This window comes from Falco punctatus, assembly GCF_963210335.1.
Source record: "Falco punctatus genome assembly, chromosome: 11".
NCBI lineage: Eukaryota > Metazoa > Chordata > Aves > Falconiformes > Falconidae > Falco > Falco punctatus.
This window is the reverse complement of record NC_137591.1, coordinates 16802806-16818798: the sequence shown is the minus strand read 5'-3', so window position 1 is coordinate 16818798 and position 15993 is coordinate 16802806. Positions and strand designations below refer to the sequence as shown.

General features: G+C 45.6%; 2 protein-coding genes across 4 annotated transcripts; both read left to right on the top strand.

Moving 5' to 3' along the window:
* The first annotated feature begins 104 nt into the window (after window positions 1-104).
* BCL10 (BCL10 immune signaling adaptor) lies at window positions 105-11760 on the top strand. Of its 3 annotated transcripts, XM_080406648.1 has the most exons (4): window positions 2696-2872; window positions 7131-7419; window positions 8564-8962; window positions 11280-11760. In XM_080406648.1, exons 1-3 carry the CDS (start codon window positions 2789-2791, stop codon window positions 8929-8931), a joined length of 741 nt encoding a protein of 246 aa, XP_080262774.1. In that variant the 5' UTR covers window positions 2696-2788; the 3' UTR covers window positions 8932-8962; window positions 11280-11760. The 3 variants fall into 3 exon arrangements, with proteins under 3 accessions (XP_080262775.1, XP_080262774.1, XP_080262773.1); XM_080406649.1 differs by lacking the exons at window positions 8564-8962; window positions 11280-11760 and adding an exon at window positions 7991-8557 and having other exon boundaries at window positions 105-2872; XM_080406647.1 differs by lacking the exon at window positions 11280-11760 and having other exon boundaries at window positions 2699-2872; window positions 8564-9518.
* Window positions 11761-11929: 169 nt separating this feature from the next.
* On the top strand, window positions 11930-14290 carry LOC308071345 (UPF0690 protein C1orf52 homolog). Its single transcript, XM_080406650.1, has 3 exons — window positions 11930-12391; window positions 12521-12728; window positions 13734-14290. The coding sequence occupies exons 1-3, from the start codon at window positions 12131-12133 to the stop codon at window positions 13814-13816; spliced, it is 552 nt and encodes a 183-aa protein (XP_080262776.1). The 5' UTR covers window positions 11930-12130; the 3' UTR covers window positions 13817-14290.
* The last annotated feature ends 1703 nt before the right edge of the window (window positions 14291-15993 follow it).

Here is a 15993-nt window from a genome sequence, read left to right as displayed (position 1 = left end):
TTGGTACCAATTTATTTGAATTTGTTTCTAAGTGGCAATAATTAAAAATAACAAAAGCTATGCAGTCCAATCCCACTTGCCACATTAAGAAGTTTGTCATAGAGTAGCAAAAACAAAAGCATAATAGTAATTTAGGAGTGCCCTTTGCAACATTTAGCTGTAGAATATTAGTTCAGCAAGTAGAGACTTCTGCACTTGAGTGTACGAATTCACTCTCCACTCTAAGTACGTCCTGCCAAAAAAGCATCAGTCAACAGTCTCCTGCATTGTGAAGTCCAGACATTCTGATGCTCTTGGCAACCTCACCCCCAAAAATTCATGAGCTGTAGGTTGGTGGTTGTGGGTTTGTAGTTGAAAACTTGCCATGGGTAGCTGCAGATAACGCTTCAGTTTGGGCAAGGCCCTGGATCTGGATCTAGATCTGTAACTGAACCAAATTCTCTGTCCCTTCTCTCTGCCTGGCACCTTTCCTCTTCCCTAGGGAAGGTGTAGAGCCCTGCCACTCTCACAGGGGCTGAAGGGGCTGGAGGTGTTCTGCCAGCTCCAAAAAGGGGTTGTCCTGTGGCAGGACCCAGACCCTTGAGTTAAGGACCAGGAGGCAAAACGGGATGGGAGCATGTGAAGCTCCCAGGTAGAGGCCCCTGCTCTGCAGCAAGGATGGGCTGCTCAATGAGGGCAGAGGAGGAAGAAAACCTGGGGTTATTCACAGCTCTCAAAAACTGACCAACTTGTTCTTACAAACTGTGACAGCATTACAACATTGTTGAGGACCAATACCATGAAAGATTTTAACAGCTCTGGGTTGTAAGCAGTTTCCAAAACTTACTGGGAAATTTACTCTCGAAGTTTATTGTAGATGAGCATTACATCTGTACATACTCATGAAACCAATGCAGTGTCCAAAATCTTCCCAGCTACCTTGGAAGAAATGATCTCTAACTCACTCTTCAATGAGGCTAAATTCTTGATACTGAACTGATACTAACCTCCTGAAATGAGTTTCTTGCTGACAGTAGTCTTCTTCCAGCTGCCTGGACCATTAAATCCTGTTAGGGTTTATCGGCATTAAGTCTACTAAAATATATTCTATTCTTGTATTCTCCACCCACATGCTCTTCTCCTGATTGCTGAAGTTAATTCATTTCAGTTTGTCTTGTACATGGCTCAGGAATCCAGAAGCCTAAGCCTCCAGACATAGCGTGGCTTTGAACTGTGCCTCTCACTGAGCAAGGTTATTAACAAATACTCTAAATCCGGAATGCACAAGAGCTTTTTTTTACCAGCAGTATTGTACGGAGCCTGCAAAGTCTACAATATAATTCACCTTGAAGGGCAGGAGCTGGAAGGCATTTGGCTTAATGAACAAGGTGCGAGTCAGGGGGCTGGGAAGACGCCTGACTGTCTCAGAAGTGCCACAGTGGGCTGGCTGGAGCATTGGATTCTGAAACCGTTCCGTGTATTTGGATGCTTGACACAGATTAGGGAGGATCAGCATAGTCACTTGGACTTGAAAAATGGCCTGTCCTGCAGCTCTCTGGGCAGGAAGATGGGAGATAAATACTCATTTACTTTATATTTCACGTGTTCAATCCAGAGATACAGAGATAGCGTTGAGAAATTCAAATGCACTACAGCAAACTATAGCTTCTTGGGGTGGGAATAACACCACGGAAGGATTTGGGTTGTGAGCAGAGGTGTGCTGCCAAATTACCAGCGATCTGGTCTGCAGGGCTGGATGGTGGGGGTGAGCCACCATCGGGCAGACCTGTCCTGCACAGCGGTGGCAGGGAGTGGAGCTGGCTACCGGTTTGAGGACTGGCAGTGACTGCAACACCCAGCGCTACGGAAATGGGCACGGTCCCCAGGTGAGAACGGTGACTAGTCCTTCATTTTCCAAATGTTCTGGGCAGGACCTTTGCTATTCAATGTGTTTATTGAAAAGCTGGGAATGCTGTAGAACAGATACCGCTGCAGCTGGTATTTATACTCTGGTACAATGCAGAGTGTGACTGCATTAATTAATGAGGCGCATCAAGGACTTTACCAAACACCGTAAAAGGGGTACTTTTGCCTTACTGACAGCAAGATCGCTTCTGCTTCTGTACGCCTCCAGTGTAACTGCTGGTGGGAGCCCAGCTCAGGGCGGCAGCAATAGCCTGAGGTCTGCCCGGCAGCTGGAAAATGGCGATTAACGGAGCCGTGTCCCCTGGCCCTCCCTCACGGGCCTGCTCCGGAGGGCCCGCGGGCCTGGGGGGGTTCGAGGGCCGCCAGCGCCCGGGGCCCACCGCAAACCCCCGCGCCCGCCTGGCGTCGGCCATCCGGCTTGCGAACACGGTGACGAGAGGGACCTGCACGCTGCTGCCCCCGGGAGCCGCAGCCCGAGCCGCCCGCTCCGCCCCTCGTCCCCCGACGCCTGGTTTAACTGGGGCGGGGGGCGCCGCGGCACGGCTCCGGAGCAGAGCAGGGCTAAGCCGCCGAGGGGAGCCGGAGCCCAGCTCGTCGCTCCCTGCGCCCGATGCGCGGGCCCGGCCCGGGGCGGCCGCCGGCGGGGCGAGACAACGCGGCCGCTTGCACCCGCGCGCGCCAGCGAGGGCGGGCCCCTCCGCGCACGCGCTGCTGGGCAGGGCCTCGCTCCGGCGAGAGGCGGGTGGGCGGAGCGGCCTTGGGGGCGGGGTGCCTGCCCTGGGAGTCCATTGGCGGGGGCGGGCGCGGGGCGGGGCCCGGACCGGAAGCGCTGCCCGGAGCCGTTCTCCCCCGCAGCGGTGGTGCCGGCGGAGCGGTTTCCGCTATGGAGGGCGCCGGCCCGGCCTCGAGCTCGGGGGCTGCGGGGCGGCCGCTGACGGAGGACGAGATGGCCGAGGTGAAGAAGGATGTAAGTGGCCGCGGGCCCGAGGGGCCGGGGTGCGCGGGGCGGCGGGGTGGGGCCAGGGCCGGGCCGGGGAAGCGGAAGCTGTGTCAGAGCCGGCGGCCCGGGGGCTGGGGGGGCTGGGCCGGGCTGGGCCTGGCCTGGCCTCGCCTCTGCCGCGCCGCCCGGAATTCCCCGCTGCCTGCCCGGCAGGCGCCGGCGGGGGCGGGCGGGTCACGTCTGGCGGGGCGGGGGTGGCGGGCCGGGCCTCCTGCCCGCAGCTCGCCGAGAGCGGCAGCCCGCGCCGCTGGGATCCGCCTCCTTCCCGGTGTGGGGCTGGCCGTGTGCTGCCGACATTCAGCTCTGGGGCCGGGAGCGCACCGGAGCGCTCCTCGTTTTCCTGTTTGCCGTCTCTCTCTGCCGCCCGTTGGGGACACCGGGTGGGGGTCGGTTTGGCGGTGCCTGCCCCGCCGTCGGGCACCGGGGGCAGGGTGCGGGTGCCGAGCGGTGAGCCGGGTGGCCGGAGGTCGCCGCGGGTGCGGGCCCCTCTCTGCAGGAGGGTGGGACTCTGCCTTACAGAGCGAGGCGCTTTGGGTTAAATACCGATAACTGTTTTGGAGGCTTTTTGTTCTATGTTTTCCCGAATTTATACGCCCCCCTCCCCCGTTTTATTCACTAGTGTCAAGAATTTGAGGGAAGATTCCATCCGGATTCAGTCTGCTTTTACTTATCTCTTTGTTAGACTGGGAAGCAAGCAACGTGCTAATCCACCTCAACAAGTTATCGGTTCACTTGAAAAAAAAAACAAATAAAATCGCAGTTTATCAATTATTTATTGACCATCCGTCCTTCTGTTTGTAATCGATAGTGTCTTATGTTTGACTTATTTCGGTTTTTTTTAATACTACTTTAAAGTACTATTAAGAATGTATGGAGTTCGGTTTTAGTTTCTTACTAGCTTTTTGCCTACGTAATTTTAATTTTAAATGCTTTGTTACAGTTTGTGAGGCTTGTTTTTCAAGTTATTACTTGCTTCTGTGGAACCACAGGGTTGTACAGCAATAGTTAGCATCTGGTAGTTACACAAAAAAAAAAAAAAAAAGCCGCTTATATCAGACTATATATATAACATGATATGTACATTCATCTGTGTCAGTGACTGAATTCACGGCTGCATCTCACAAAAGTGCATGAATGTTGCTTTAGCCCTTGATCTTACAGGGTCTCCCACAGTAGTTAGAGGACTTTTGGAAACCTAATATGTAGAAAGAAATAACACTAGTTTTATCATCGAAATACAGTCCCGTAGATCTGACTTCAGAGCTTCTTCTCTCAGATCTCGTATGTTGCGGCTTCACAATACCAAGCGCCAGTTCAGTGTAAACTTACTTAGCTGTTTCAAAGCTGCTCAGGTAACTTGATAGCATCACTGCAGTGCTGCATTACCAGAAGTTCTGTGTATATTATGTGCCAGCATACCACAGAAAATTAGCTTGAAAGGTTAACTTGGTCTGGATAAACTTGCTTTGAGGAAGAGCTATAATGGTTGGAATCTTATATTCGGGAGCTGGGAAGGAGATTGTGATCCGTACAAAATCACTGAAATAGAGCAAAGTATATTTAAAGCTTCCGTTCTAATGTGTTAAACTCTTTCTGTCCCTAATAACCTGTTGACTTATGAGGCCAGTGCAGGGGGAAGTTCAGAATTGATACACTTCATACAGTGAAAAAGACTCATCACAGGAAGGTGTTAGTCAAAACACAATAGTCTTTCTATGCAATAATGACTCACCCTATTCTTCTAGTGTTGAAACGTTGACTGACTTCTGTTTCAGAGTGGAGTTTGTTGATTGACCCTTCTTATGGTAGGATGAGATTTCCATGAGAACTGAAAAAAAACCGTATAGCCTACTACATTTGTAACCGTTCAGGTGCGAGCTTGTTGCAATTGGACACTTGAGGGTATTCCAGAACTGCCTAAATTGATATAAGCTGTAGTGTTGCACTGCTATGCTCTTGTATTTGTTATGCTACCACTAGTGCCAACATGACTGCAGACTAAACTGGATCAGATAATTAATATGGCTGGGGGGGGGGTGGGAAGCACCAGTTCAGTTTCTTGACTGGATCCTCTGATCCACCAGTACAAGGGAGAGGGTAGAAACATGCAGCTGCTGCACACGGCAGAGTGTTCCTTGCACTTCAGTTGGCCACCATGGAGCTGCACCCTTACGTTCTCAGTTTTACATTGTATTAAACCTAGTGGTGATAGTCTGCTGCCCAAAGCCTTCCTTTTCCTTCCGTGCATGCTCATCTGATGCTTGCTTTAACAGCCAGGTAACCACAGGCTGTTTATTGATAGCTTGATATTTGTTGGATCCTGAAGAATGACTTTTTTGTTCTCTGCTGTACTAAATGGAGCAGTCCAAGAAGTTTTTTTCTTTAAGAGTTGTTGGTGCTTTCCCTAGCACCAGTATGCCAGACAGTATTTTTGTTTGAAATAGTCTGCCTTAAAGTGTGTCTTTATATCTAGCTTTTCCTCTGCTTCTATTTATTGAGCTAGTAAATGGCTATAAGGCAAACTGTCACTTTAATTTTTAAATGCTGCTGTTATGGAATCTAATCTCAAAAAGCAGGAGGATATTTGAAAACGTTCTTCAGGAAAAAAGTTTTGTTTCTTTTCATCCCTTCATTTGTTCTTGTATGTGAAGGTGCTTTTCCTTCTGGCTTTCACATACTCTTTTTTTTCTTTTTTTGAATCAACTGAGACGTGGTGGGGGCGTTAGTTTTTTCACATCAGTAACACTCAGCTAGTGGGTATCTGACTACTTGTGTAATTCTGCACAGAGAAAAATGCTGCTGGGAGAAACTGCCGATTTTGTAGCATTATATAAAATGAGAGTTTGTTTTTCAAGCACAGAGACGTCATTTGTGACTCTCATCTTCACAGAATAGTAGATACTGAAACCGGAGAGTTGTGAACACATGCATTAATTCTGTTTCAGTATTGATATCAAGCAGGCAGGCTTGTTAATGTACAGATTGAAGTAAGATTAATATAATTTACATTGTAGCAATGTTTGTGCTTGTATGTACCAGCTAAACAAGCTGAAGAAAGATTGGGTTTTGTTTTGATACCTGTAAAAATAAATTGGTCAGGATAGGAGAAGACACTTCACTTTTTCCGAGGAGGAAGTCAAAGTGGTGTACCTCCAAAATAAATGGGTAGTCAGGCTAGAAGTGAGTCTGGTTACAAAATACAGCATGTTTCCCCAGGAGGAAGATCTCTGAGGGAAAGTGATCTGATACTGGGTGTTACAGTTCCTGAAGATGCGAAGTGGCGTTGCTCCTGAAGTGCTCAAGGCAGATGAGTCTGCTGCATCATACCCAGTGACGGCATGTTAGGGTCTTTAGGTGGTGGACGGAGTCCCCTCCCGTGGGCAGATTGTTCCACCTCTTTTTATTTGCTGGCTATAGAGAGGAGTTAAGCAACCAGTTTACACTTGTAAGCTGAAGTTACACTGCAAAGGGTAGAGTCATTCTGCTTTTGCCACAGTAATCAGAGTTGCACTTTCAGTGGTCTGTGCAGCGTGTTGGAGGTGTGCAAGTTGCTTCAGGTGTTTAAAATCTATAAACCAAAAGAAGGCAGCCTGATGAAGATGAAAAGCAGCCAGTAAAGTTGTTGAGAGTAGGTACATCTGTGGATGAAAGTGCATGTTATTTTGGGTGCCAGTAATCTGTTGAACTTGTAAATAGTTGCATTTGTTTAACAATCCTTTTAAACAATGCTCTGAGACTGCTTTTACTCAATGTAGAGCAAACATCAATAATTGCAATATTTTGGAGTTGTGCCTCATGGATACAAATAGTATGGAAATGTGGCAGTCGTGTAGTCAGTGAAAATGAGTGTCTGTAGACAAAGTGAATAGGTGCTGTTGTGTTTTCTTGGTGTAATTTCCTTTCATTTTTACTTGGTGACTGTTCTGAAATGTGATAACCACAGACTTGGTGTAATTAATATTTTTTGTAAGTATTCACTTTATTACTTAACATGTATTAAAACTCCTGAGTAGACTAAAAAAAAACTAATGAAAGGGATAAGTAAATTAGGTAACGTGTTTGGGTTTTTTAAATACTTTTTTACACTGAGAAAAATCTGTTAGGTAATACGGTGGCAGCCTTACAAATGGTTTCATTAATGTGTATCAAAATCATATGGGTTTCAAATAACAAGCTTCTAAATAAATGGAAATATTGACTAATACTAGTTTGTTTTGGTTTTCAGGCTTTAGAAAGGATGCGTCCTTACCTGTGTGATAAAATTATAGCTGAGAGACACTTTGATTACCTACGTTCAAAGAAAATACTCACGAGAGAGGATACAGAAGAAATTTCTTCTCGATCTTCCAGTAGGAAAAAAACTGGGAAGTTACTGGACTACTTAGCAGAAAACCCAAAGGGACTAGATGCTTTGGTTGAATCTATCAGACGAGAAAGAACACAAAACTTTCTGTTACAAAAGATAACTGATGTAGTATTGAAAGTCAAAAATGAAAAACTTGAAGCTCTCAAAGGTAAGAAGTTTATAATAATATTTTGTAAGACATAAGTTTTATTTTAAGGGACTGCAAAATTAAACTCCAATAATTATTTAATTCTTAGTACTGATTTTTTTTTTTTTAATTCCTCTAGTGCTTGGGACAACATTCTTGAAAATATCACTAGTTTGGGTTTAAGATCCTAGTACATGTATCCTGGCTTTGCCTTTTCTACTATCTGAACACATCATAAATAAAAAATTGCAAAAAACCTATCAATGTGTTATGATGGATAGGTCTGTCTTCACATTTTAGTTTTGCTTTCTATGAGGTTCTAATTCAGAACTTAGAATAGGTGGTTATCTTCCATCTTGCATTTCTCTTGAAGCTATTTACTGCAGTGGCAGGATGCTCTGGTTTTGTTCAACTTTCCACCTCAGCAGAAGATAAGCCAGCAAATGCAACCTGAGGGGAATTTCCCTATATGCCTTCAATGCCAAAACTTAGAATTAGTCACTGAAAATGTTTGGATGTGTTGTTTCATACAGGCAGGGAGGCTTTGTTGACACACAAAACTTATAGTGACTATATGTGCTCATATTTTAAGGCAGATAAAGGAAGTATACTCCTTCTAAACCAAAAACCTTACTTCCCATTCCACACCCATCAAAACAGACATAAAGAAGGAAGAAGCACATTTTAACCCGAGAGATGAAAGTCCTGAAGTTTTCTCTGGCTTCAGGTAAAACAGCCTTCAAATGCTTTGGAGTAGAACCATGTAGCTGAAAGTTTTAAAAGTTTGAAGAACACAGTGAAAAAATCTGTCAAAAGGCTCAATGGGTCAAAGGGCTACTTTGACTTCCTAAAATGAAGCTTAAATTATGGTGCATCTTTGTCAAATAATAGCTGATACAGAGATAAGGAAAAATGTCCTGGTTTCGGCTGGGATAGAGTTAATTTTCTTCCCTAACAAGAAATCATTCACATCAGCCTAGATAATCTGCACTTATTTTTTTTTTATTTATTTGTCATGAATATCGGGATGTGAGAGGTGAGATGAAGAGGTTAGTCTGTTAAAAATACTATTGATCTTTTGACATTCTTAGTGATATTAAATCAGAGCACAGTTTTAAGAGTGGACCACGTTGTATTTAAATCCAGTTTCTGTTTTTTATCTTAGGTCTAAGCTGCAGCACCTGTATGACCTCGCTGTATGGAGGAACAAATGATCTTTCTAGATCGTATTCTGATGAATCTAATTTTTTTGATAAAACAAAAGACAAAGAATCTACCCAGATACATCATCCAGAAGAAGATTATAGCACTGCTGCATTTGTGTCTGCTGTCTCACTTCATTCAATGAATTTACCGATTGCAGAGATGGGAAATGCGGAGTGTGCTGTCTTCTCAGCCACCCTTCCAGGGCCTGGAGACCCTGGTGCACCCCCACTCCCCCCAGAGCTCCAGTCAGAGCAGCAGGAACCATGTACTAGTTCAAGTGACAATTGCTTTTTGCCTTTAAGATCACGTTCTCTTCAACCACAGTGAACGTAGTGACTTTTGTCTGTTCATCCAAATGGTACTGAAACTTTGTGTGGTGCCTTATAAAAATTAAAAAAATGTGTTCAAACTGTTAACTAGCAAAATCAGAGAAAACAATCTATGCTATTTACTGGTTTTAAGTAGTAATTTTTTTTATTATTATTATATTTTTTTTTGTAATTGGGTTACTCTGGAGCTGCTTAATTTTATGTTCTTTAGGAAGCTTCTTCAAAACATGGTATTATACCAGCAAAGGTTTGGTTTTTAAACCAATGTATTCAAGGTTTCACATTTTGCTGCAGATATTTAAACTGCAGTTATAGAACAATTATTTTTTTTCTTCCTACAGAAACCAACAAATTTGCTTTTCTGAATGTTTTTATGACAAGTGAACTGGGAAAGATAGTTAGGAAAAGTATTGAGTGTCAAAAAATAACTTTCTAAACTAAAAGCTTAAGCTTACTTACCAAAAAGCTTAAACTTGTTTACCAAATTTAGTGTTTCTCTGTAGGATAAATTCTGCCCTCTGCATATGTGTGTGCAACTCTGTTTGCAAAAAAAAAAAAAAAAAAAAAACCAAACAAAAAAAACCCTGAATCCAGCAAAATCTGTAGCTATGCTTATTTGCAAGGAGTCTTTTAATTGTCTGAACTTTGTCCTACTAGTAAGTCAACAGGCACTCAGTATCGCAGTGATTCGAGTTAGCAAATATACTTCCACAAGTCTTAGCATATTATTCTTGTGTATTAGTTAAACATTTCTGATTTGAGATGCACTTTAAATATAAATCCTCATTAGTACTGGAAAAGGAATATAAACTGCTGTAACAGCATCATGTGGGCTGTAAGAAAATGTTGTTGTATAATGCTATTAAGGAGCAAAGCTTCTATGTTTTGCCCCAGTAGGTAAGTAGAGGAGTCGTCCTGTAGCAAGAAGGTATCCATACCTGAAGGCCGCTTGGAAATGGTGCACTTCAGATAGCTACTCTTCAAACTGATAGGGAAGTTTACGTTTCAAATTGCTCAATGTCAAATGCGTTTTAAACTGTTTCAACATGGGAAGGTTCTCATTTCTCGACACAAGAATACACATGCTGTATTCCTCTCACACTCTACTCTTGAGTTGTAGTCTACTTTTTGTTAAGTATATAATCACTTTAATATTAGTAGCAAAGACAAACTCTTACTTGGAAATGTGTTACACTCTGTTCTGCAGTACTACACTTTGAAGTGATGGGATGTTTTCGGTGTATCAAAGGGTAGGTTTGTATTTAAAGCTTAATTATTTTGGCGCTCATACAGTGCTATAGCTGTGTAATTGCATTCAAATTCAAACCCAGGTGATATTTCTAAACTATGTTCTCTTTTTGTGGAGACAGGCCATCTGCAGGACCTCAATATAGTCTCTAAATTTTTTTTCGTGTTTACTCTGGTTTAGGAAGTAGGCTAAAATAAACTACAATGTCCAACTACGCTCCATGCTTGGTACATGAATAGCTTACATTTGATAAAGATATGGGCTTCTGTTTAGTGTTTATAAAAGTCCTGTTCTCCTTGTATACATCTAAGATCATAAACCTTCAGGACGATGACAGTGCTTTTCAACAAAACTGCTTGGTTCAGAAGGCATAAGCAACATTTTGCTCTCTAACAAAAAAAAATTGAGGGTAGGCTTTAATCCTTCTATTCCATTAACTTGAAATGTAGTTGTACATGCTGGGGCTGTCTGGGAATCGATTTGTCTAAATGCCTGCTGTAACCACTTAAAGAGCTGGGCTTAGGTTTGGGTCCCTTCTTGGAATCTGGTAAATGGAGGAGCACGAACAAGCTTGCTCTTAGCTGAAAAAGAGCATCAGCTCAGGGTGAAGACTGCCTTGCACATCTAAATCTGAACACGTGAAGCATGCTGCCTGCCTGTGAGGGATCGCTCCTGCGGTGGAGCCTGTTAACCTGAGACTTTAGATGAATGTATTGTCTTACCAAATGTTTATAATCTGCATTTAAAAAAAAAAAAAATTTATCACCACTTTTGGAATAAATTCTTTTTTATAATTGCCTGTTTTCTTACCTACCTCTCTTATTAGCATGTGTAGGTTGTAAGAGCAGTTCACGCCTGTGTCTGGGTGTGTGGTTTCGGTTTTGTGTGTGCGGGAGGCTTTTGTTCTCTGTCTTGTTAGAGAGGTTTGTCTTTGGTGGAAAAACTGACTTAATGTGAAACACCTGTGCGTGTAAGACTGCATTCGAGAGCAGCGCGTAGGAAAAACATGCCTATGAGATCTGGAGCTTGGCTGCTGAACTACACTTTCTGTGGTCCATGATCAGTGTTGCTAACCTGATTCTTGCTTTTTTTTTCAGGTGACACAATTGCTCAGCTTCTTAAAGATGGGAGAAGCGTTGCTTCCAGCCATGTGTCCATTGACTTCATTCTTAAATTGAGATTTTTATTAATAGCGGGGGAGAAACAAAACCTTTGGGTGCTGAGCAGCATGACTCAAAAATGGATTTGCAAACGTTGCAGGGGTTGTGGAGGCTCACGCCAGCGGTTGTTTTAATTGTACTCTGTGTGTAAGGTTTCTTTCAAAATAATCATTATAATATTGATCGAGAGATCAGCTGCTCATGGTTTAGTATCTTTTCTGTAAGGAATTGATCATATTATAACCAAAGCCCCTTCCTTGGGCCTTACCCTGCTTCTGTGGCAGCGTGAGTGGCGGGGCAGCCCCGGTGCGTGCTGTAGCCGGTGGGACAGCAGGGACACAAGCCTGGGTGACCGGGGGGTCTGGTACCAGCTGCTCCCGGCAGATGTCAGGATGTGTCGGTGCGGGCAGCCCGCGGGCCTCCGAGCACCGGCGGGGCCGGCCAGGGCTCGTGTGCGCCGGGCGGCTCCGCGCTCTCCCCCGCGTTCTCCCCGCCTGGGCCTGCGGGGGGGGAGGGGAAACGGGGGTGGCCTCGCTCGCGCGTCCCGTCCGCTGTGTCTCACCGCTCGGAGGGAGAAAATCCCCGAGGAGCCCGGGCGAGCCCTCGCGTCTCCCACCTACCCCCCGTTCGCCCTGTACGAGCGGGGACCCCACCCCAAGACGGCACGGTGGGGGCTTCGCCTCCCGAGGGGCGGCCGGGGGCCGGCGGCAGCGGGGGCCGCGGCGGGCCGGAACCCTCGGCGCGGGGCCGGTTTCCGTGCGGGCGGTGTCGCGGCGGCAGGCCCCGCCATGGCGGCGGAGGGTGAGGACCCGCTGGGCTATTTCGCGGCCTACGGCAGCTCCAGCTCCGACTCGGAGCCCGACGAGCCCCAGCCCGACGAGCGCCAGGCGGGAGGCGGCGCGGCGGCGGGGGGGAGCCCGGGGCGGCGGCCGCGGCTGCCGCCGCCCGACGAGCTCTTCCGTAGGGTGTCGCAGCCGCCCGCCTTCCTCTACAACCCGCTCAACAAGCAGATCGACTGGGAGAGCCGCGTCCTGCGGGCGCCCGAGGAGGTGCGGGGGGCGGCCCGAGGAGGCGGCCGGGGTCGGGGGGGCGACCCGGGGGGGCGGCCCGGGGCCGGGGTTGGGGGGCGGCCCGGGCGCCGAGCCGCGGCATGACGGGTGCCCCGCTCTCTCCTGCAGCCCCCCAAGGAGTTCAAGGTGTGGAAGAGCAATGCCGTGCCCCCGCCGGAGACCTACAGCCCGCCCGAGAGGAAGCCCCCGCCGCCCCCCGCCCTCGACATGGCCATAAAGTGGTCCAACATCTACGAGGACAACGGCGACGACGCGCCCCGGCAGGCCGGCAGGGCCGGGGTTCTGCCGGGCGAGGAGCAGGAGCCGCCGGAGCCGGGTGAGGGGCCGCGGGCGGTGAGGGGCGGTGGGGGCTCCCCCAGCAGCGGCCCGGCTCCCCGGCCGGCCCTGGGCTCCCCCGCCGCTGGCGGGAGCGTGGACCGGCGGAGGCCGCCCCGGCCGCGCTCGGGTGAAGCGGAGGGCGGCGTGGGAGCTCCCGAAAGCGCCGCTGCCCTGAGCCGAGGCGCGGGTGCGGGGCAGGGTGTGCCTGTAGTGTTTGCAAAGCATGGGGGGTAAGAGGGGAATTAAATAAAATGTCCGTGTGGCAGGTTACGGAAGAAAATATTTACTGCTCTCACAGTACAAGCTGTAATGGTAATCTAGGAAGTCAAGAAATATTTGGAGGGAGGGAGGACTTACTTTTTTAAAAAAATTGCTGGGGAAAGAGAATAGCCAGTAACAATCAGGAGTCCAAAACCAGAAGAAATTCAGGACTTCCGGAGCACACAATAATATTTTGGTTCACCAGTAAAGTTGTTACAAACCTTTTGCAAAGGAAGGTTGTTTTAGTGTCTTCCTCCTCCTTTTGCTCTCGGTGTTTCTTCCCCAGGGGCAGTTTCTCTGTCTTGCTCCATTTATTCTGTGTGCTTTTTTTTTTCTTTTTGACTGCTACATATTTCTCTTAGTCAGCCTTCATCCAAAAACTGAGAAGATAAACTGTTCATTGACCTTGACATTACTTCCTGCATCTAAAATGTGATTTTCTAGCTTTTTGTCTTATCTATTCATATAATAAGGTTTTTAGAACAGGTACCGTACATTAGCGTAGCAAAGCCTCTTCCTAGTTATCCTCAGTGGTCTGTGGTAGTAATAATAAGTAATCATTCCTATTCTGTCCACGTATTGTCCACTTTCCAAAAATGAAGATATTGTCAGTTAATATTACTGTGGCCTTTTTCCAGGCATCTCAGACATGGTTAAGTCTGTTGTTCTGAGACAAGGACAGTGTTTGATACAAAAATAACTGGCTTTGCTGACTTTGATTAACTCTGTCTTTTATTTAAAGATGATGAAAAAGACGATGAACCAGCTTCCGCTAAGAAACGTAAACTAGACTCTGGGGAGCAGGCAAAGAAGAAGAAGGTATAAGCAGGGTGTGCTGGATTTAGCCATAATGAGCCAAATGAGAATTTCAATGAACTTGGATTCTTCTGCTGGAATGGGAAACACATACATGTTTACTGAATTTCTCTCTCCCGTTGGGTAGGGAATTTTATTTCTGTAGTACGCTTGCCTTTTGGAAAGCACAAAATTAAATGGACAGTGTCATGACAGAAACTCGTCTACTGAACAAAACTTAAACCTGTTTGTTTAAAAGAGGGATCCGTTCTGATGGATACTTGTGCTCATGCCGGTTACAGGGCTTCATGGTATTTTGTTTATCAAGAAACCTGGTAACGTGAGCTTTTCTGGACTGATTTCTCCATTGTGTCAAAACCTTTTATAAAGGAGTATATACTAAAGATTAAGTAGTGTCCTGTGATATGTTTGCATAATGTTGTTTTGAAATGTATGTAAACACTGCAAATAGGTCACTGGAATAAAACTACATTTGAAAACATATGCAGTATAAATATTGCATTGCATGCTTGGTGAATGGGAGGGTTGAATTCTGTACTGTATGCATTTCAGTGATGTATTTCTAATGACTCAACAGATTCCTCAGGGTTTTGTTTGTAATAAATACACAACTGCAAACAAGAAGAAAACAAAGGACCTAATAATGGGGTTTAATATTTGATAATTATTTTTTATGTTAATGGATCTGAAACATGAGACTAATTGATGCAGGAAGAATTGAAGCGTTTAATGTATTCTTCCTAAAATTGAAAGTAGAATCTGGACATTTATGTGGAAAACAATTATGACAAAGCTGTGATGGAGACTTTACTGCTAAACTGTATTTATTTCAGTACAAAAAGTTGGTAATCTCAAAGTGCTAGTCAGTATATGTTGCCTTTGTGATACGCTGCTGCATGGATTTTTGGGTCTGTATATGATAAAGTACCAGCAAAAGTGGGTTAAAGGGAGGGTTTCTCTAGGTTTATTTTCAAATAAAGGTTCTGTGCCTTAAGAAATCTGCAGTGAGATCAGGCATACTAACAAGTTTATGTAATTAAACTACTAATGTAAACATTCATAACGTATTTTCCTTCTGTCTTGGACTAGCTTTAATTTGACAGAACAGATTCTGTATGCATATATGCTAATACGATTTTAGTATTTTTAAAAGTATTTTTTTAAAAATTATTTTGAACCTTAACATATAGAAAAGTGTATTCATTTTTGATGAGTATATGAAGTTAGCAACAAGTTATGCAGTTCCAGCCTTGGCAGCACGATAATGCTTTCTCTGCATCTTTCTTTACCTGCAGACCCTGCAGCCACTCCTTGCCAGTTTTACAGGTTGTTAGGCCACATCTGTGGTAACGTTCCACCCCTTCTGTGCTGCCAGTCTGGAAACGATTCAAAAAATGGTACCTGTTCACAGCTGAGGGTTCCCCATGTCCCAGCTCTCCTAGCACAAACCTATATATCTGACACTGTCATAGCAAGCTCTAAGATGAGGGACAGCATCGTGGGCAAAGCTTATGAAGTGCCAGGTATGTGTACAGTTTCGCGAACCGCTCTGTCTTGGGCTGCGATGGCTGGGCTAGTGCAGGGGCAGCAGAGCAGAGCTGGCCTCTGGCTTGCAAGGTGAAGCCTCCCATACCCTTCATGGTGACCCTGCTAAGTTCCAGCTGGGATAAAGACCCCTTTGCAGCAGTCAAATACAACTGCCTGCTTGCTGAAAGGGAGTTTTTACTAGGCAGAGCACCAGTGTGGCATGACAATTCAGGAACTGTGGGGACCTGGAGCTTGTTGAGTTGAGAGACTAAATGCTATACTTAGCTTTGTCTAGAATGCTAATGTAAATTCTCCCTCGTTCTAGTAATAATGTGTGAAACTTCCACTAAAAATTACCACCTGATGCAGACCAGCTCTCTTGCTGGAACAGCTGTCTCCATGCAAGTGACGATGCCTTACATCATCCACTTCAGGATGTGGATTGTCACAAACTGGTCGTAGGGTCCTGGTTGTCTGAAATCAAATGGTTTCTGTGAGCTTTGCTTACAAAGAAATGAAGGGTGTTTTTCTTGAAGTGCTGAACATGAAGCTTCTGAATGAAAAAAGACCTACTCGTTTCTTTTTTTCCTTGTATCTGCTGTCCTATATGTAGCTAGGTTGAAGGTGCTAATCTTCAGAGAACGTGGTACAAAAAAAGA